The 23,585-nt window shown below is 38.0% G+C and overlaps 1 protein-coding gene across 3 annotated transcripts in view; it reads right to left on the bottom strand.

The window, feature by feature from the left end:
* Positions 1-23,585, bottom strand: part of CD47 (CD47 molecule) — a 57,279-nt gene that overhangs the window by 11,522 nt on the left and 22,172 nt on the right. For all 3 annotated transcript variants that reach the window (XM_079767059.1, XM_079767060.1, XM_079767061.1), the window contains exons 3-7: positions 21,377-21,466; positions 6,857-6,964; positions 5,666-5,758; positions 4,571-4,669; positions 2,851-2,943 (exon numbers count right to left, since the gene is read on the bottom strand). In XM_079767059.1, coding sequence (XP_079623185.1) covers positions 2,851-2,943; positions 4,571-4,669; positions 5,666-5,758; positions 6,857-6,964; positions 21,377-21,466 — 483 coding nt within the window. The remainder of the gene's footprint in view (positions 1-2,850; positions 2,944-4,570; positions 4,670-5,665; positions 5,759-6,856; positions 6,965-21,376; positions 21,467-23,585) is intronic.

Raw genomic sequence — 23,585 nt, 5'->3', positions numbered from 1 at the left:
TATAATTCTAGTTTGTGAATTTTCAGAAATACTTTTTCTATTGATACCAGAATTCACCTTACGTCCACAAAAGACAAGACAATTTCACTGAAATTTTTATATATCTCTCTCACTATTCCATGTCATTCTAATATACCTGAGATGTGGTCAATATGGTTTCTGAATGCTACTAGGTTGATTTGTATCAAAACATGATTATAGTCCTAATACTGGTAATGGCTTTAAAAACTTAACAAGTATATAAACACCCTATATAAATAACAAGCCTAAATTGATAGAGTTCCTTTTAATCTTCTATATGCTCTCATATTATCATTGTTTCCAATGCCTATTTTCATTTTATAAAATTTAAATGCTTCCATGAAAAAGAATCCAATACAGTTAAAGAAGAAGACCAGAGAAAAGGAAAGTTAAAATCTTACTCCTTAAAGTAACAGGTAAGGGTACAAATTTAAACTTGGAAATAATGCAAATGACCAAAGTTAAACTTCTCATAGGAATATTAACTTAATCTTAAAAAGATAGCTTGGAATTTTTTTGATTTTTTTTTTTTTTTTTAACTATCAGAGGATTATATTGCATTTAAGTTGAGACACATTCGTTTGGCTTTTCCAAAACAGAGCATCTGCAATGAGTAAAAGTTTTTCTGGAAACAAGTACTATTTTTACTTCCTGTTTCAAATGCTCAAATTTGCAACCTTAATGTTACACATACTTAGCTTCACAGACTCTATAAGAAACACACATCCATTTTCCTAGTCTACAGCAGCATCTACAGAGCAACGTTCCTGTACCTTTGCTCTTCTTGCCCTTCAACTGAAGGCAGGGGTGCCTCTGAACTCTGGCATCAGGCAGGTTGATGTGAAAAGGTAATTTAGAATATTCTCACCATGTCAATGAAATGGGTTAAATTCTTAATTTACACATGGCATATTTAAGTATGATAGATAAAAAATAACCTGGTGACTTTTCATAATCTCCCTTTGCTTTTCATGTGAGAACAGTACGTTTGTAATTTTATGGTTTCACGGGCTTCTTAGGGATGTTGGCAATGGAGAAGGGGGAAGAGCAAGGTCAAGGGGGGCAGCTAGACAATGCCTGTTTCCACTTGAGTCAGCATCTCCGGACCTATTGGCAACTGTACTGCACATCCTTCTTTGTTAGACATGAAAGGCATCGGGGGAATGGCAATAAAAGGGAGGGCAAACCAGATAATGAAGGGAAAAAATAACAAAAATTGACCATCAGTGAGTGACACCTAATACTACATAATGCTGTGTGGATACTGCAGCTCACATACTGTTCTCAGGCATTCACAGGGAGCAACATAATCAGCAGTTCCATTTTCCAGAACCAGACAAATGGTGATTAGAAGGAAGATTCAACAAAAATAGAATATGTATCAACATTCATAATGTGATACTCATGATAGCTACCAAATGAATGCCATTCTGCTTTATAAGTCTTAATTGTATTTTAAGAATTTATGAGGCATGAACTGAGAAAATTTCAGTGACAAAATCACCCTAACTTTATGAACACATAAACAAACTAAAGATAGGTAAATTTTAGTTAAGTACTGTGTTTTAATTGTTTAATAAGCATTAATTAAAGGGAGACAAAGAATATATAACAGAATTGAACTCTATGACCAGTCAGCAAAAGCTGAAGTTCAAAAATAAAGATAAAATTTCTTTGAAAGTACTATGCAAGTCATATGGAAAATTATTTGACCATTTGAATTTGTTTAATTCAAAAATAATTTGAATTGAATAATTCAAGTTTTATATGAATTTTTATAAATACATAAGTTATGCCTAAAGTAAAGCACAAAGACTGATTTTTTTACTTCATTAGTTTGTAACTTTTGATTACTTTGATAAATGTTTAAGAGTTTGCTTTACTACATAAATTTAGAGTTTTTTTTAAAAAACTTGGAAAAAAACAGATTGTAGAGAAAATCTTTAGGCACTCACTATTAAAAACACATATCTCATTATATATGTATTAAAAATAACTTATACAATCTGGATGGTGTTGCTTAGTGGTTGAGCTTCAACCTATGAACTAGGAGGTCATGGTTTGATTCTGGGTCAGATCACATGCCTGGGTTGCTGGCTTAACCCCCAGTGGGGGCTATGCAGGAGTCAGCCAATCAATGATTCTCTCTCATTATTGATGTTTCTGTCTCTCTCTCTACCTCTCCCTTCCTCTCTGAAATCAATAAAAATATATTTAAAAAAATAACATACAAAAATCTGTAAACTGAAAATTGGCAGATTAAATACAAAGTTTAGAAATAATAAGTTGATTCCACAGTTAATAACAATTGATTTAAAAAATAACAAAAGCCTAAATTTTAAAACACAATGTTTTTATTATAGTGTAATGCTTTTAACTAAAAATATTTCAAAGTCAATTATCAGAGGACACTGCTCTTTAATTAGCAAAAATAACAGATTTTGAATTTCAATTCCTGTCCACTTCTGTGTATCAAGGCCCATAACCAGTCCAGTCTGCAAGAAGAGCAAGTGAGAAGCAGGTCTCTGTGAAAGAGCTCTATCACACAAACAATGGCCAATTAAAAACCCTTTTCTATTTATTAAAATCAATCCTCAACCAGTTCTCCTTTTCCATAGCATTAAAAGGTTTATGCATTCGAAAACATACAGCCATTTTCTTTTAAACTAGTCTATAATCTAAACTTTTCAATATCTCATGATTTCTTTTTCATTAGTTTCCAATACATTTCTTTGATCCTAAGCTGTAAGAACCAACCAAAAACATTTTCCAAATCATAGTATATTTGAAATTCTTGGCATAGACTAATAAAAATGAAAGTTGACTTACCAACAAATTTCATATAAACTAATCCAAGTAATTCTGCTAAAGCTATAATACCCAAACCTGAAATCAGAAGAGGACCATGCATTGGGGTGCACTCTGCAAAAAACAAATAAAATTTTATATTAGAAATTCACATGAAACAACTGAACTTCTTAAAAGAAACAATAACAGTAATAAAATTAAGTTTTAGGGAGAGTAATTATTTTTCTCACTATCAAGAAACAAAAATTACCTAGATATGTACCTGCATTATTAACTCAGTCAATGAAATGACTCCAAATTACTAAAATAGAAAAGCCTTGTTGGCATAGCATGTACCTTATCACATCAAGACTAATTGGAAATAGTTTGTGAAGCCTAAGCCTCCATCCAATGTTTATTTTAAAAGCTCGTCCATGACTACAGGAAGGGCAGTTTGGTCAGTAAACAAACAGCCCATAAGCTATATACAGCCAATAGAAAAACACTCATCTCAGTGGGGACAAAATGATAGTGAAAAATGAAAGAAGCTCACAACACTAAACGCTGAAAAGAATGTAGAGCAACAGAAATGTGCATTCATTGCTGGTGGGAACACAAAATGGTAATTTACTACAAAACTAGATATATTCTTAACATGAAATCTAGCAATTACACTCCTTAGTATTTTCCCAAATGAAGGTGAAAAGACATGTCCACATAAAAACATGCATTTCTATATTGTGGGTCTAGTTCTGTGATTTTATAACAAATTAATACCTTTCCCATTTACTGAAAGCAACCAAGATGTCCCTCAATAGGTGAATGGATAAACAAACTATCGTCCATTCAAACCATGGAATATTATTCAGTGATAAAAAGGAATGAGTTATCAAGCCAAACAAAGTCATGGAGGAACCTTAAATGCACACTACTAAGTGAAAGAAGCCAATTTGAAAAAGCTAGATATTATATGATTCCAAGCTTAAGACATTTTGGAAAATGCAAAACTATGGAGGCAGTAAAAAGATGGGTGGTTGCCAGGGGTTTCTGAATAGGGAGGATGAATGGGAAGAGCACAGAGGATTTTTAGGGCAAGTAAACTTTTCTATATGATATTCTATGACTATGATCCATGTCATTACCTATATATATAAAAACCTAAGCAACCCTTACAACCAAACAACTGGAATGATGCTCACTGACCCAGACCTTGCTGCTGGGGCCCTGACAGCCATGAATCTGGTTCACCCGCACCCCAAATCCAGACAGGAGGGAGGAGGGAGCCCGATTCCTCATTGAATCGGCTGTTGGTTAGCTGGATGCTAAGGCCAACCTCCTGTGGTCCCTCCCCCAAGCCAGCTGCCCCCCAACCCCATCGCCTCCGATCGCTGGCCAGGCCAAAGGACCCCACCCATGCATGAGTTCGTGCACCAGGCCTCTAGTACATTTATAAAAATCATAGAATGTACAACACCAAGATAAACCCTAATATAAACTATACACTTTGGGTGATAATGCTATGTCAATGTAACAAATGAACTACTTGGTGGGAGATGTTGATAGTGGAGGAGGCTGTGAGTAGATGGGGGAGAGGAGAACTCTATTTTCCACTCAGTTTTTCCATGAACCTAAAATGCTCTAAAAAATAAAGTCTATACATTTAAAACAGAATAAGAAAGACAAAGAAAAGGGAAGAGAAAAAGAGCTCTATGAGCTATTACTGGTAAGAGAGAAATTGTTTAGAGAGGATTGTGACCCTTACCTGAGACACAGAGGCTTAGTCCGACCACAGAGAGCACAAAGCCCAGCACCTGAAGGATCAATATGGTGATGCTGAAGGAGGACATCCCAATAGCTGGAGCTTCAAGGAAAAAGCATGTTGCGAGTGTTTAAGAAGCAATAACTTGCACTTGTATTTCGTACAGTCAAGGTCAGTATCCTAGGACCAACGACTGACTCTGGAGCTCCTTGTCAGGTGGCGGCTGCTTTCCCAGTGACCTAAGCCATCTCTCTCCACTCCTGGAGTCAGCTCCACATTCACACCCTCAGCAGCCTTTCATTTCTGCAGGGAGCTAGGCTGGATTGGCAGTTTTTACCCCAGATCTTAGAACAATGCTGCTTTTACCACTCGTGGGTATTTTACAATACGGGTGGCTATTAGCAGGGCTTCAGCACGTGCACACAAAATCGCTCTGGTGGAGAACCACTGTTCAAGCATGCCATTGTAGACATCATAACCCCTAATTGTGTTTTTAGAACAAATTAATACCTTGTAAATATATAGCAACCCAGAGATAGGCTCTCATACCAAGAGTTAAATGTGCAAATGGAAAAAAAATAGATTCTTTAATAATAATAAAAATATTTAATGATTTACTCCCAAATGCAGTGGAAATTGTTACCAATTATAGGTTGGATAGCTCTATCATTTTTTAAAACTACAATGTTAAGATTTGCAATAATTCTTTATGATTTACAACCCTATTTTGTATAACTAGTTTTTTTAAAGAGAGTTTTAGCAAAATAAGAGAATGAGAATGTTAATATCTACTTATAACTTCAAAAACTGAAATAAGAATATGAAGATCATCATTAAGAAATTATATAGCATAATTTTAAAAATCCACTATTGGCATTAATATACCTCTGAAAATCACATTTTTACAAAATAAATACCTTGATAACCTAATATAACATTAAAATTAATACATATAGGAAAGAATTTAACTAAGAATAGCTTTTATTGTATTATAAAAACCTAACTCATATTATATAAAACCATACAAAAATATGTTAATCAAAATGCTGCTTTTTAAATGCAAAAAAACACAATCATGCTAAAACAACAGATACTTACCTATCATGAACACAGAGTACTGAAGTAATATTAATATCACTGTAGGAACTACAATTAAACCAAGTCCACTGGCCCTCTTTGTTGAATATTCACCTGTTGATAAATAAAACTAACATTTAAAATATTTTCGTACTTACTTCCTACTCTATCAAAAGTTCAAGTACTCAATTTATTAAATGTATTCATCTCAATACTACTCTTATAAATTGCAAAACGTTTAAAATTAACTCTTACCCCAAAACCTCACACAAAATAAGTGACTTTTTTTTTTAAGACCAAACTGAAGACATCTAAGTCTCAACAAGTCAAAACCTTCAATTGGCTTTGCCTCGTTCTGACAACTTTGGAGACTCTTACCCATCCCTTCATTTGCTATATTCAAACTGTCCCAAAATCAAAGCAGCCATTCTTTGTAGCTGTCTTCTTAATTCATTTCTTTCCTCCCCACACCCTCACTAACTCCAGCTGCAAAGAAAGCTGCCAAATTTCTGTTCCTAAATATTAGACCCATATTGTATTCTGTTAATAAAATGAAGGCTTTCTACTGTCTACACTTTGAGTCCCAGCCTATCCTTGCTGTTCTTTCCTGCATACCCTTATTCCCCAATCCCATTTCCATCCTCCAAAGGCAAATGCAGTTTCAGATTGATTTGTTTCCCATGTTCATTCCCACTTCCATGTCTTGCCTGATGAAGTTTGCCTTTGCAGTGGGTTGAATGGTGGCCCTAAAGATCTGCCTACCGCCTAATTCCCGGAAGCTGTGAATTAGGGTGAGCATTACATTATACAGCAAAATATATGAAAAAAAATTAGGATCTTGAAAGAAGGAACTTATCCTAGATTAACGAGGTGGGGCATAAAGTCAATGATAAGTGTCTTTGGAAGAGAGAGTCAGAAGGAGTTTTAACACAGTGGAAATTGGAGTTATGCTGCCAGAAGCCAAGGAATTGCAAAGATTGCTAGCAAACACCAGAAAATGAAAGCGTCAAGGAATGGATTCTCCCCAAGAGTCTTGAGAGGGAGTATAGTCATGATGACATCTTTATTTCAGACATAAGGTTTTCAGAACTGAGAGAATTGCTATTGTTTTATAACACCCAGTTTGTGGTAATTGGTTACAGCAGCTCCACCCCCAACAATGTTCTCAAACTTATCAGCCCTGATTTCCTCAATAGTAACTGCACATCTTACCTGGGACGAAGAGGATGGCTCCAACAATGACAAATGTAGTGAGCACTAGTCCAGCCACAAATAAAAGAATGGTTTTCTCCTTCGTAACACTGGCGTTATATTTAAGTGCTTGAAAGAAATAAAACACACACACAAAAAAAAAAAAATTCCATGAACTCAGTCTCAAGAAGTGAAGCCATTTCTGTAACTTAAAAAGTGCAGAGACAAACTGATAACTTTCTATAATCTAATAACCTTTGAGGAATAACTCCATTATATCATGTCAAGCCACCTCAAATCTTTTTTATAAATCATGGCAGTATAAATATGGATGCTGAATTTATGGGCAATATTTTCATTCCCCTATACTTTAAAGATGAAGTCGTATACACCATGCTTTCTCAATTTGGGGCATTATTAACATTTAGGGCCAAGTAAGTCTTTATGGCAGAAGGGGGCTGCTTTGTACATTTAGAAGGTTTAATAGCATCCCTGCCCCCCTCCAAACTGCACGCCAGTAACAACCCCAGTTGTATCAATCAATTGTGAAATGTCCCCTGAGGAGTAAAACTGCTTCAGGCTTACAACTAATATAGATAATGCTGATGGGAAATAACTGGCTAATTGATAATGCTGAGAAAAAGAGAACTTTGTTCCACCTTATATAAAATTAGTAAAGCATCTGGAAATCTATATATTTTTTGAAAAAGTAGAATAAAATTGGACAAATAACACCCTCTTGATATCAGGAGGGAAGGGAATGCTTAAATTGTTCAACTAAAATCTATATATACTAGAGGTCTGGTGTACGAAATTCATGCACAGATAGGTTCTCTAGGCCTGGCTAGCAATCAGGGCCAATCTGCAGGGTGACTGGTCGGGTGATCAGAGGGCCCCTGCTGGCACCTGCCTTGGCTGGCCTGGTGCCGCCCGCTTGCCTGCCCTGTCCCCCACTGCCTTGGGCTGGGGCAGCTCCTGTGATGAGCGTCTGCCCCCTGGTGGTCAGTGCACAACATAGCAACTGGTCATTTGGCGGGTCGTTCCGCTGTTCGGTCGATTTGCATATTAGGCTTTTATTATATAGGATAAAAGGCTAAGCGACAGTCCCACCATCCAGTAGCTATGACGCACACTCACCACTACAGGGGGCAGATGCTCAATGCAGGAGCTCCCGAGCTATGGTCACTTGGCAGCGGCAGTTCTTGGGTGACACACCCAGAACCAGAGAGGAGGGAGCCCGATTCCTCGAGATTCCTCTCGCAATCCAGGACCCCTTGGGGGATGTCAGAGAATCGGTTTTGGCCCAATCCCCACAGGCCAGGCCGAGGGACCCCACCTGCCAGAGGGACTCTGCTCACTCCACAGATGCCCTTCAAGCCGCAGCGCTGGCCCAGGTGTGGCCGGCGGGGAGGGAATTCAGGAGGTTGACTCCAGGGCATGTCTGACCCATCTCGCCCCATTCCACCCCGTCAGCCACCACCTGGGACTGCCTGCATTAGTCCTTGCACTGAAGGGACTAATCAATTTATTTTCAATGTGCAAGAATCCATGCATGGGGACACTAGTAATTTCATAAAAATAAACTACAAATACTCAATAGGACTCATTAGCTCTACTGTCAAGTACCTGGTAGGAAAGAATAATGTAATGGATAAGCTTAAAAATATTATTTCTTTTACTATATTTTTACCTTAGGGGTTTTCTTTTGGTTAATATTAAAATTAACTTTGTACCAAAAAAGTTGTTAAAAGTAACCTAAAAGCAGACTGAGTAGCAGAGAGAAACAGTGCATGACTGAAATTCTGTTGTTTCATCTAGGCCATTAATCAATGTCTTGGGGGGGGGGGGGGGGGAGCAATTTCAAAAAATGTTATATTTAGCATTAAATTTACTTCCACTAAAATGAAAAATAGATTAAATACAGTAAGAACAACAAGAACCCCTAAATGACCATGATAAAATCTATTTTTAAGGTATTATAACCTAGGGTTATACGATAAGCTATGGTTAACATATTTCAGGTATAATAGAAGACATAAAAATCACTACCTACTCATACCTTAGATTGTAAACCTCAACCTTATTCTCATTAGTGGGGGGACGGAGAGGTAATCAATCATCAATCCTGAAGCTGAGTAACTGAAATCCACATTAATCAGCAAAGAGTGAAAAATAATATGGCAAGCTCCCCAAGCTTTCATTTGATCCATCCGGCTTGGAACTTACCCCTCAGTTACCTAAGTATTGACTCAGCATGGCCCTGCCTTCATATAGGGCACAGATTCTCAGATTCCCTATTTTTTAGCACTGGTGAAAGCACTGGTAAGTATAAAATTCAGGGTATAGCTTATAAAAGGCACAGACACAGATAGAAAAATAAACTTCCTCTAGACATACGTCAAGTTTTCCATTTAATTCAATGCACATTGTTATGTAATGGAGCTTAAAAGTTCTACAAAAGGGTTATGAAACAGAAGCTGTTTCAAATATACTTCACAATTAATCAAACATTCAAAAGACACTCTTCCAGGCTTAACTGAATTCATAAAAGAACTACTAAGATCAAGCAGCAAGAATTCACCTTTAGAGTACAGTAGAAGTTCATGCAAAAAGGCTGACTTAATTAGAGTTTGATTCCATATAAAATTCAACCTCTTCAAGCTTAGAAGAGTTTTAGAAGAAAAATAATACCAACAATAGCAACAAAAATAAAATACCATAAAATACTACAATTGACAGTATTTTACTATAGAACAACCTTTTCAAGATCTTTGCATATAAATATTGGAGGTAGCTTTAGTTTCTGTTGATTGGTTCAACTATTTATTACCTCCAACCCTCCCTTAAATTAGGAAACTACTTTTTGTTGTTGTTGTTGTTAATCCTCACCCAAGAATATTTCCCCATTGATTTTTAGAGCATGTGGAAGGAAGGGGGACAGACACAGAGAGAGAAACATGGAATGAGAGAGACACATGGATTGGCTGCCTCCTGCATATACCTCACCACAGCCAGGGATAGAGCCTGCAACCAAGGTATGTGCCTTTGACAAGAATAGAACCCAAGACCCTTCAGCCTGTGGGCTGATGCTCTCTATACACTGAGCCAAACTGGTTATGGCTAAGCAACTATTTCTTTATTATTATTATTATTTCTTTTTATTGATTTCAGAAAGGAAGGGAGAGGAAGAGAAAGATAGAAACATCAATGATAAGAGGGAATCATGGATTGACTGCCTCCTGCACATTGGACCGAGACTGCAATCCAGGCATGTACCCTTGACCAGAATCGAACCTGGGACCCTTCAGTCCGCAGGCTGATGCTCTATCCATTCAGCCAAACTGGCTAGGGCCTAAACAACTATTTCTAACAAATATGTAAGTGAAGTCTACTTAATTAATCACAGGCAATGAAAGAGGATCTATCTCCATGTTTTGTTCAGGTAAACTTTTAAAAAGAGTTTCGTTAGACTCATTTTCTTTGCCACAGTGGTCACATTTTAGCACATCCCACAGAAAGTGGGGAGAAGGTATTTTGTAGTCCAGTTGTCAATTTTTTTCAGTGTAGCCAAAGGGTTTGCAATCTGATATAGATGCTATAGAACTCAGTAATCACAAGTATCCTTTTTTGGTGATCTTTATTTGTCCTTTAACAGGTAGACTATCTTTATTTATCAAATCTATAAAAATTTTAAATTCAAACAAAGAAAACAAATTCAAGTAACTCCACAAACACTTAGCATTAAGATAAAGCTAATTGAATGTATCCTTAGTGGGCTCTTATCAAACTTTCTGGTATGATTTTCAGGCTTTTTGGCAAGACAATCTATGTAATTTTAAAAATATGTATACTTTAAAAGATTCCCCTCAACTAAAATCATTGAATTCAATACACAAAATAAAAGAAATAACAGTAATTACGCTTTTTAAATACTTTTCAAGCACTGTCTTCGATTTACAACAAAATTTAGAGGGAGGTATACGGTACCCCCCTAAACTCCCTGCCCCACACATGCACATCTCCACCCTTATCAATATCACCCACCAAAATGATACAATTTTTATCAACGTGAACCTACATTGACACATCATAATTACCCAAAGTCCATAGGTTGCCTTAGGGGTTGTACATTCTACGGGCTTGCACAAATGCAAATTGACATCATTTTAGTACAGAGTATTTTCACTGTGGTAAATGTCCTCTGGCTCTGCCTCTGTACTCTGCCTGCACCTACTTCTAGGAATGACTGATTTTTTTCAATGTTTCCACGGTTTTGCCTTTTCCAGAATGTCTTGTAGTTGGAAACATACAGTGTGTAGCCTTTTCAGATTGGGAATATGCATGTAATCGCTCATTTCTTTTTATCTGGAGGTTATCACAGTGCATGTTGCCACTCACCTACTGGCAATCATCTCGGTTGCTTCTAAGTTATGGCAATCATGTAGAAGCTGCTATAACTATCCATGTGCAGGTTTCTATGCGGACATAAGTTTTCCACTCCTTTAGGATAAATACCAATGAGCACAATTGCTGGAACATCATGTAAAACATAATTTTGTAAGAAATTGCCAAACTGTCTTCCAGAGTGCTTGTACCATTTTGCATTCCCACCAGCAACGTACGAGGTTTCTGTTGCTCCACATGCTGTCAGTGTTTACATTTTTTAAATAAAACTTATAATCTTAGTGCTACCTGACACAGGAAAACCAAAATCATTGGGAGACAAAATTAGATTTTTGTGAAAAACTTAAGAATTCTAAAGTTTTCCCTAAATCTAGCCAGCCACATCTCAGACAGAATGAGCTAGGTTGTGTCCTTCATTTATTCTACAAATATTTACTGTGTAGTTACAATGTACCATGCATTTTTATTAGTCCATTGCAACCAAATCAAGTAGATTACTTTATTCAAGAATTGACTGAGCACCTACTATGTGATGATCACTATTCCAAGTGCTGCCTCAAGACCCTTAGTTCTAACATGTGAGTGAGTGTGTGTGTTTGGGGCAGGGGAGGAGTGAGTGGCCAGAAATGTTACTCCCAGATCTTCCACAGTTAAATAAAAGGTGTGGGACTGCTGTAGCCTAAGGAAGTCCCTTTATGTAATCTTTCAAGTTCACATGATTGAAGAAATGGCATGTCCTTCTAGTCACCTGAAGACACAGCTAATGTTAGAAACAGATACTCCAGTAATAATTCTCGTTTCCTTGTCACTGATATAAAGCACATAAAAGACAGAATGCAGGTTGTGCTTGATGAAATCTAGTGCAATTAGCAGGTCAATTTGAAGATCAAATGATAGCTATCATCTTAGTTTTCATGAAACTCTGAAGACAGAATTTAATAAGCCCCTATAGACCTACACAGACCACAGTCTAGGAACAAAACCCCAAATTCCAATAATTAAATGCCTGCTCAAAGACATGACCTTTAGATGTTCCCTCACTAAGCAGCTGGTGACTTGATGATGATACAAGAAAGCTAACCAGTGAGCTATAATGCATCTCAGATTAAGAATAAATCATAAAGGTTAGATGTGTTTGATTTTATTATTATAGTGATGTTTTCTGACACAGGATCTTTTGGATCTTTTTTGTATCTATTGAGCTGAAAATCAATATTGTCTTCATGGCAGGATAAAGCATATATGATAATGTTTAGAAAAAAAATTATAATTTCAAGTTTTAAAATTATTTAATTGAATTTAAAACACTATCTTAAAAGTACTTAGAACACTCATACAAACATACACACACACACACACACACAAACAACCAGAAGGCAAGTAAAATAATTTCATAATAAACCCCATACACTGTCCAATTTGTTTTGATGGCACAACTTTATCAAAATAAATCGTAACTAGAAATTACATTCTCAGTCTACAAGACCCAGAAACAAAAGATCCAAGGCTTTGTGCAGCAAGCACCTTGAATATAAAAGGTTAAAGAGGAGGCTGTCCAACACACTAACTTCCTTTTCTTGGCTCCAAACCTTCCCTGGTCTTGTGATGATACCATAACTTCAGAGTATATGCAGCAAGGTGGGGTGTTTGAATTTGGAAAGGGTCAAAGGAATAGCAACTAATGTCTATAAAAGAGTATATTGCTGAGCTATAGTTTTGTTCAGTTCCTCGTACAACAAAATCAGTACATGAAACATAATTTAACAGCAGAATGTGATAATTATGTGGATGGGACCAAGGAAAAGCACTGGGAGTTCAATGTTATTTAATAGAATTCAGAGTAAACTTAATAACATAATTCTATTAATAGGCGCATCAACCAGGTCACAGAATATTATGATTCTTTGTCATAATATTTACGATGAGGGTATTTTACCTTCTTGGATAAAAAATTCCCAGTGCACATTAGTATATGTCCTCATTTCTTCAAAATAAGTTTTCTAATCTACAAAGACATTCCCTGTTCCACTACTTCTTTAAAATGTGCTTTCATGGTCCAATTACTTTCAATAGTAAGCTAGTCCTCAAGATTGAACTCAAGGAGTTAGCAGGATCTCAAGGCTGTGGTGATAGAGAATGCTTCCCTTGAACTCCCAACAATGATTTCTTTAGGGACAGCTACCCAAATACCTCTGAAAAGTATCCAAAATCCTTGTGAAACAATTTTGTGCAAGAACTACAAAGTTAGGAAATAAAATGAAAGATGCCTAGATTACACAAGTTTGAAATAAATTACAGCAGTCCTGGCTTTGCACAATTGTCATATTCATGAACTTGAGATACCATGATTTATTGAGTTAAATAATACAAGTCCCCTAAAATCACAGTTCAAATTTCAGTACCACAATATATTCACTGAGTGATTGCATAAAGTGTAAACTTCACTGCCATCTGTTCAGTTGTCCACAAATCACTATCTAAATAACAGATGTGCATCATGATCAGTGACCAATCCTGTCAGTTCTTTCAAAGGCTGGTGGGGATGGTCACTGCACATCTGCTATTCCCCTCACGCACAGACAGCAAAGCATATGCTGTGCTACCTCCTGTTTCCCAGTGATAAACCACTGTGACATTTCACAACAGATAATCAAAAGAGGAAACTGGGCAATAAAGATGAAAGAGCAAAGAAATGAAAAGTGATAATGCTAGAAGTGAAATTCGAATAGAACATAAATGACATCACAGAAGAAAGAGCTGACTGTGGGAATGTCAACACTACTGCTATTCAAGAGACTAGATATGCAGCCAGGGGAACTTAGTAAATGTGAACTTATTGGCATAAATTAGGACAGTGAGGAGGTTGTGACACAAAGAATAAAGATGTCCCATTAAATGTGACTCTGGCACTGGGCGATGTGGCTCAATTAGGTGAACATCATCCCGTGCACTGACAGGTCGCTGGTTGATTCTTGGTCAGAGAACATACCCAGGTTGTGCGCTAGATACCTTCTCGTGGTGCGTGTGGGCGGCAGCCAATCAATGTTTCTCTTTTTCTCTCTCTCCTTTTTCCATCCTCTCTCTCTCCAAAATCAATTTTCTTAAAAAATGAAGTGACTCTGGCAAAAAACAAAAACCTTCACATGAAAGGAACTCTTAGAGATCGTTCATGACACTGAAAATGCAAAGGATAAAATGCTGGAAGCTGATCTGAACGTAGAAGAAGTATGACAATTCACCAAGCATAGAAAGGATGCTTGCTCTGTATTCAAAGTTATATGACAAGCATTGTTTAAACCACTCTTGATAAAATGCTTTCATTTTCAATGTTCGTAAAGTTTTAATTTACCATGTACTAAATATTAGTTTTACAGTTGTTTCATTTCCTAATACAGTTATTACTGAGAGTTTAAAATTTTTTTTTTCAGCTACAGTTGGCATACGCTATTATATTAAAGTGTACATTAAGAGAGTTTTTAATGTTTTGACAAAAAATTTAGGGATCATGGAGCAATAGTAATTTTTCATACTCATGATTAGATTGCTTTACAGAGTTTCGGCTTACATGGTCATGCTTATGGTGTCCCAGGACTGTGTAAAGCAAAGAAACCTGTAAACAACAAAAGTTCAGTGACGGGAAAGGCAAGCCTAGATTTACCTATCTCAAAGAATTTCAAAATGTTAGCCAATTCTTGAGGTGGAGTTGGACCTTAATCTTGCAGGAACAAGAGGTCTTGATAAGCAGTGCTTGAAATCATTTATCAAACATCTCAATAGTGGAAAGTACCTGTTATACTATCAAAGAATGAGGAAGAAGAGCTGTGAAAACCAACCAGGAACTTAATTTTCGGTGGAATGGAAACTGTGAGTAAGAACGAAACAAAGTGCCTGAAATGCAGCACTGTCAGAGATTTGTTACTTTGGTTAAAGCTCGGTGTTTGATTCCAGTCATCTGTGAGCTGCTTGCCTGGTATAAGACTCAACTTACAAGTTGGTAAGTTAAAACTAAAGGCAAAGGTATTCAGGAACACTTCCCTGTAGTATCCTGGTACCTTTGTCTTTGAAAGGTGGCCTAGGTCTCACTGTGTGTGAGAACTCTTGGCGTGGCTTCAGGAGTTCAGAAGTCTTCTCAGGCTTCATCCTCAGAAGGATCAATGGCCTCCTGAGATCAGTTCAAGATACTGTCTGGGATAAGGAAACTCGTTCTCCTCAAAGTGAGAAAACAAACTGCTGTCTTTATGAATGTTTGACCTATGGAAGTTTCAGGTTTTGTCTTAAACCACCAAAAGACTGACATGCAGAGCTAGAAAAACCACTGAGAGAAATCCCCTATGGTCAAGTACAGACCATACATGGTCATCAAAGAAGTTAAGGAGTTACTATTTATAGTTTAAGAGCTATAAGATACCACACTCTAAAAAGGATAACCCAAGTTTTGGTCAACATGGCAGATAAGTAAACACAGTATTTGCATCCTCCCACAATCACCTAAAAACTACAACTAACTTACGGAACAACCGTGATTGAGAACTGCCTGAAATCTAGCTGAATGGAAGTCTTACAACTAAGGATATAAAAAAAAGCCACATGGAGACTGGTAGAAGGGGTAGAGAGGAGAAACAGGCTGTTCCACAACAACACATGGTGGATAAAAATTGGAAGGGATAGCTCCACTCTGGAGGTCCTTCCTGAGGTGGGAGGTGTCCCAGCTCCACCAGGTCCCCCAGTCAAGGATTTCAGCACCAGGAAAAAAGTCCCCAAAACGTCTGACTGTAAAAAACAGTGGGAATTGTGGCTGAGGGAGACAAAGGGCTCCTGGAGACCCAGGCAGTTCCTTGGAAAAGGCCCAAGCAAGGACTTCTTGGACTCATTGGCTCTGACCTCTAGCCTGGGGATGAAGCTTCAAAGATGTGTCAGGGACATACAGGGAGAAGCTCAATTGTCTTAGGACAGGGCTGAAGAGTCAGCTTTTTCCCAGACGTAAGTGCTGGCAGCAGCCTTTGTTCCCTTTGCTGAGACTTCCCCCCAAAGAGCCAGCAGGTGTGCCTCATATCTGTGTCTCCAACCTAGCTCACACTGTTAGCCCCACACTGGTGATTCCCTGAGACTCAGTCCCATCCAACTTGCAGGCTCACCCAAGCCCTTTCCAGTGGCTTTTCCATACAAACAGCTTGTCTGGATTCATGCTTCAAACTTTCCTAAAATCTCTCAAATGTTCACAAATGCAAAACAAGCAGCATCTGGCCTCAGTGTGCCCGTACCTCTTACTAAGTGGCCCCAGGTGCAGCACTAGTGGTGGCCAGCCTTGACACCTCCAAGCCCAGCACAGGTAACAGCCGTCTGCAGATTGCTTTGTACCTCATGCTGGATGGCCCTGGGCATGGTACAGGCAAAAGGTGATCTTGGGCCTGCACCTACTAGAGCTAGCGTATTTGGTGGCCAGCTTCAGGAGCATCACCCAACCACTTCTACCAGAGGCACACTCATTAGGCACCAGAGCTCTGATGAAGTGAGTCCTGCTCTGTGGAGTTGGGTCCTGCACAGCAGATCCTGTGCTGTGGTTGCTGCCAGTCCTCACAGCTGATTGTCCTGGGTGTAAATCCCTCCCAATGACATGCCAACAACAATCAAGGCTCAACTATAACAGAAGGGTGCACACAGCCCACAAGGGGGCATGCCTGGAGAGCCTAGCTTGGGTGACAGGGGATGCTGCATCACTGGGCCCTACAGGACACCTACTACAGAGGGCTACTGTACCAAGACTGGTAGACATAACAGCTCTACCTAATACATAGAAACAAACATAGGGAGGCTACCAAAATGAGGAGAGAAGGGAACATGTCCCAAACTAAAGAATAGAACACAACTCCAGCAAAGGACTAAACAAAACAGACAAGCAATCTACCAGCTGCAGAGTTCAAAACACTGGTTATGAGGATGCTCAAAAATTTCAGTGAGAACTTCAACAAAGAGAAAAGAAACATAATGGAGATAGAAAACATAAAGAACCCGTCAGAAATGAAGAATGCAATAACTGAAAGGAAGAATACATTACAGGGAATTAACAGTAGAGTAGATGAAGCAGAGAATCAAATCAGGGATTTGGAAGATAAGGAAGCAGAAAACATCCAATCACAACAGCAAAAAGAAAAATGAATCCACCCCTGCTTCCCCCGCTCAAAAAAAAAAAAAAAAAAGTCAGGACAGTGTAAGGAGCCTCTGGGACAACTTCAGCTTATCAATATTCCCAACATGAGGGTGCCGGAAGGAGAAGAGAGAGCGCAACAAATTGAAAACATATTTGAAAAAATAATGATGAAAACTTTCCTAACCTGGTGAAGGAAATAGAGGTACAAGTCCAAGGTAGTACTTTACAAAGTGCCCATCACAGAGCACAAGGACTCCACAAATGTTTAGGGGCTGTGTTTATACATACCTTCAAATCCGAGTCCAGGCTGAATGAATCAAATATATTATGTGCCTTACACACACACACACACACTCACACCACAGTTATTTGTTCTAAGATAAGCCTAAATAAAAAATTGTCACCAAAATATTTAGATTCATAAGTATATTCCTTAAAATATGACCAGTAGAATAAATATAAAAAAGTCATTCACCTCACTAACACAAAAATGAAAATTAAAACAGGATTTTTTTTTCATTCATCAAATTAGCAAAGATTTTATAATTATAAAATGTCAGGACTGTGAGGTAAAAGGCAGGTAATTCTCATCTGCAGTAGTAATTGATGCAATGTTTCTAGAAAACACTTGGGAGTATGTATCAAAAGCCTCAAAATATCTCTGCCATTTACAGTTTTACATATCTTTAGTAGCCTTACTCTCCTAGTATAAAAAAAGAAAAAGAAAAACTGAAAACATCCTTAATATCAATCAAGATGAGAATTGAGTAAATTACATGCATCTGTGAAAATAGAGCAGCGGCAGCTATAACAAGATTTCTGAAAACATGGGGGGAGGATCATTATGTACAAGTATATAAGCTATATGACCCCAATTTGTTTTTTCTTTTTTTAAGAAAGGTAACAAGCCCTGACTGGTTTGGCTCAGTGGATAGAGCGTCGGCCTGTGGACTGAAGGGTCCTGGGTTCGATTCCAGTCAGGGGCATGTACCTTGGTTGCGGGCATATCTCTAGTAGGGGGTGTTCAGGAGGCAGCTGATCCACGTTTCTCTCTCATTGATGTTTCTAACTCTCTAGCCTTCTCTCTTCCTCTCTGTAAAAAATCAAGAAAGGTAACAAAAAACAAAAAAACGTAGAAAAAAAGACAGAAAAGAAAGCAGAAAATTCACTACTAGACCAATAGTTTATTTCTAGACTAGAGGCCCGGTACACAGGTGGGGTTCCTCGGCCTGACCAGTGATCAGGGCCGATCAGGGCTGTCTCACACAGTCCCGATCGGGGCCAAAGAGGGCCGGCCGGCTGGGGAGGGGCAGTGGGAGGGCTCTAGGGCATGTCTGGTCCTCTTGCCCAATCCCGATCAGCTGGACCCCAGCAGCAAGCTAACCTACCAGTCAGAGGGTCTGACCCTGGTGGTCAGTGCACATCACAGCGACTGGTCGAGCGATCGACCAAACAGTCAACTGATCGGTCAGACACTCACCATATTACGCTTTTATTATAAAGGATTGGGATTCTAGATTATTTTTGTTTATTCTCTATAACTTCCTATTTATATATATAAAAGCCTAAGCAACCAGCTGACCAGCTGACTGTTTGACCGGACGGTAGCTACGGCACACACTGACCACCAGGGGGCAGATGCTTAATGCAAGAGCAGAAACCACAGGCATGAATCTCAGAGGGAATGGAGGATGGGGGAGGGTGGGAAGAGATTAACCAAAGATCTTATATGCATACTAGAGGCCCATTGCATGGCTTTGTGCACCAGTGGGGCCCCTCCACCTGGCCTGTGGGGATCAGCCAAAACCGGCTCTCTGAACATCCCTGGAGGGGTCCCAGATTGCGAGAGGGTACAAGCCAGGCCAAGGGACCCCACTGGTGCACAAATCGGTGCACCAGGCCTCTATTATTGTATAAGGTATTCTAAAGTGGTATGTATTACATTTTTTGTCATAAAGCAAATTTATAAATCTAATTTTGTCAAAACATTGCTGACAGGAACACTCACTCCTGGTTCAGACCTCTGAAAATAATGTTACCGATGAGAATGCCATGATCAAAATACTAAAGTCAATCCGAATGAAACAAATCACACTCTGAAGTGACTATGTTCTTAAAGAAAGACAAGCCCCTACCTTAATTATATGACAAAGGTCTTTATGCCGAGGTTTGCCACCAGGGTTCAAGGCCTTCCCTAATATCAGGGATGACTGATGAGGTCTTGATGCTATACCAGTCTTTTGCTTGACATAAAAGGCCTTTTGAAATTGTAAGAAAATTTTCACAGGAATTCTAGACACCGTTTTGAAAGTGAGAGTTGTGACATGTCTTGACAGTTGTCACTGTTAGCCTTTTACTTCCCCCTTTTTGCCTTTGAAATCACAAAGCATTTCCAGAGTGCCATCCATTGAGGAGAGCCCTTAAATATATACCCAGTCATCCCCTTTTTCATTTTTATATAATCATTTTAGATATACATGCCTTAAACTTCCAAGTAAAAGTAAAATTCATGAAATTTACAACAGGCCAATCTGCTATAATATTTTACTAGTTTTCACTGGTTTTAAAGGTTGCAGAATGAAATAAATACATATAATCAACATTATTTACTCCTTGCCTTGCATAAATGTTCACTGGCCTTCAATAACTATTTCAGTGTACTATTGGAAGACAGGGAATATATCTTACAGATTAAAAGTTTAAAAGTTTAGAATGTCACCTCAAAACTTCACTAATTTAGTGAATTTCCTTTACTAAACTAGTGTGGAAATACAGATGACCCTTGAATAACACAGGGGTTAGGAGAGCTGACACTCCCACCTCGTGCAAAAAAACACATATGGTCCACTTGGCATGGTTCAGTGGTTGACCATGAACCTATGAACCAGGAGGTCATGGTTAAATTCCTGGTCAGGGCACATGCCCAGGTTGTGGGCTGTGGGCTTGATCCCCAGTGTGGTGTGTGCAGGAGGCAGCCAATCAATGACTCTCTCTCATCATTGATATTTCTATCTCTCTCTCCTTCTCCCTTCCTCTCTGAAATCAATAAAAATATGTATTTTTTTAAATCCACATATGACTTTAAACTCCCCAAAAACTTACCTACTAGTACCCTACCATTGACCGGAATCCTTACAGATAAAATTAACAGTTGTTAACACATATTTTGTGTTATATGTATCAAATACTATATTCTTATAATGAAGTAACTTAGAGAACAGAAAATGTTATTAATAAAATCATAAGGAAGAGAAAATACATTTATGGTATTTCCTGAAAAACAAAATCTACATCTAAGTGGATCCACATAATCTAACCAGTGTTGTTTGAGGGTCAACTGTACTGGTTGAGTATAATCATCAATCAGAATGCACACCTTTCTACTTCACAACAACAATTCTACATTATTCATGCTACATCTGATGCTGCACCAAGATCTGCCCTGAGAAGTTTAGACATATGGCTATTACAGCAAAACATGATCAAAGAACACACCATCCTGCGGCTACTTGCTTAGGGGCTGCAGAATTGCACAGTAAGGATAACAACATGGTTCAAACTGGGCTTTTCCAAAGATGCACATATGTATACAGAGATGTTCAAACTGGGAAAATAAAGAGAGGGAAGTCTTAATGCTCAGAACTGCAAAATCCTACTTAACAGTGTAATGTAGGCTGTGACTATCTCTTCACCAATAATGTGTGTGTAAATGCTCTGTAAACATTAAAACCAGCATGAGTTTCAGCTATATTATTAGAATTCCCACTATTCATTCTTTAAAAAAAAAAAATAACTTCTTAGGATTTGCAACAAATTATGAGGGACAATATATACTTCAAGGAGAATATTAGTATTAAGACTGTATATTCTTATTTATAACATTATCACACTTCCTAATATAATTTAAATAGAATATTTCACCAATATTGCGTCCTAGAAGTGACAATTTCATCACTAAAACATAAATGAAAATATAAACAAGTACTTACTCACAATACCAAATTGTCCCCAGAACAGAAGCACAGCCAACATTGGGAAAATAACAATAAGGATATTTTCATTTGGAGAAAACCATGAAACTGGGGGGAAAAAAAAGAGAAATCATGATTAATATTTACTATCACAACTTTAAGTCCTGCCAATTGATAGTCAAAAAACTAGTTGTTTAAGTGTTTTCCACCACATTTTCCCTAAGCTGTGATGTATGGAAGGAGGTAGTATACCCCAGCTGAGAACAGGGCTCCACAGCCACACTGCCTGGGTTTGAAGTCCAATTCTAACTTCCAATCTGTATGATCTTGGACAGTCTAACAACTCTCTGTTCTTCAGTTGTTACACCAGTACAACAAGTAATGACACCTTGAAGGACTATTGTTAATTGTTAAGAAAGTTAAGCTATGAAAAGGGCTTAGAACAAAGAACTCAGTAAACATTAACTACAGCTATTATTATGGGCTCCTATTATTATGCCTATATATGTAAGGAGCCAACAATTTACCTTAAAGAAAGAGTTGTCTTCCTGTAAAGATCGACTCAGGGGATATAAGCGAGGAAGTAGTACAACAGGGTACCCTACACTTGGTCTAACTGTGACCTAAGACTGAGACAGATGTGAGCCTGAGCTTTTCTGAAACTTACTCTGTAACAGAAGATGTATTCATAAATAATTAGTCCTAAAATGACTGCTGACATAAAGTTAACATGAAAATCTTTAGGGAGTAAGGAAGCTTCTATTAAGTGGGCCACGTGTTAGGAAATAGTGATATTAAGACTTTCAATGAAATTTGTTGAGAACTTTTAAAAATTAAGTTTAATAGAGTCTAATCAATGCTTAAGGCCATATTTTTTCCTATGAAATTTCTCTTGTAACAATAAAGCCAGGTAAATACACGGAAAGCATTCCAGAGTTTGCCTAGGCTGAAGGACTTGCTGGGTGAGGAACACTCTGAATAGTGCACAAGGCAAGCACTGGCGTTGTTCTGAAATTATCCCGTTCAAATTCACCACTGCATCCCTATGTGAGGAATCTTATAGGCTTTCTCACCACAATGCTAGTCACACATTTCTTGGGTTAAGCTTATAATGCTAAACTCTGGTAAATGTTCACAATCATCCCCAGAATATAACACTATCAATTCTTATCTTTGAGATAGTAGCTTTCCAGATTCCAGCATTTTGCCCTGTGCATGGCAGAGACTCAATAGGTTTACTATTGGTGGTTGAAATAGTCATAGGACAGTTTACTGAGCGAATAGAAAACGGGCTTTTTTGATGCTCCCATGGTTGCAGATCCACCAAGAGACTGATGTTTTCAGGTACCCAGAATCAATGCCACTTTAATTTCCAACTGAATTACTGAACAACTTCCTATACCAAAGAAAGCCCATTTCCATTCAGACTAAAATCCTATATGAAAAAACTTTCTGAATTATTCTTAGGTTTTCATATGCCTGAAGGATCTGGTAAAAGCTCCATGATTTGATGACTATTATTAATCAACTTCTTTTCCTCTACCCACTTTATTATTTTGTTTTGAGTTGGAAACATTAACTTATCAAATCCTTACAATTATGTGAAGAATTATGAACCCCTCCTTACCACTGTGAAAACTAAGGCTCAGTGAACTAAGGATTTTAAGTTTGCATGTCCCAAACTGACTCTCGATACCCCTCTACCCACCCCCATCAAACCTCCCCCTCTTGGTTTTTGCCATCTCAGTAGTGGTAACTCCATTTCTCCAGTTGCTCAGGCCAAATATCACGGAGTCATCCTTTTCTACTTAGTTTCTCTCACACCTAACATCTGGTCCCACAGTCAATTCTCTTCCTTCAAAATACAGTCAGTATCTGATCTTTTGTTCAAGATCATCTGACAAGGACATGTTCTTTCACTGGCCTTGCTCCCTCTACAAGGAAACAATCTTCAACAACCTTAGGATCTATTAGTGAAAGTAAGAGGAATATTTGACCCTGGTCTGGCCACTCCTTTTGCACTTATTACACACAAAAAATAGATCACTCCAATTTAGTGGGCCACTCTTTCAAATATATACAGGCATAACTTACTTTATTGTACTTTGCTTATTATGCTTCATTGATGTTTACTAATTGAAGGCCAAACCTTCCACCAGCAAAAAGATTACAGTTTGCTTTATTGCATTACGCATTTTGTTGTGGTGGTCTAGAACTGAACCTGAAA

The sequence above is a fragment of the Cnephaeus nilssonii genome, assembly GCF_951640355.1.
Source record: "Cnephaeus nilssonii genome assembly, chromosome: 3".
Lineage (NCBI taxonomy): Eukaryota > Metazoa > Chordata > Mammalia > Chiroptera > Vespertilionidae > Cnephaeus > Cnephaeus nilssonii.
This window is presented reverse-complemented; position numbering and strand designations above follow the sequence as displayed.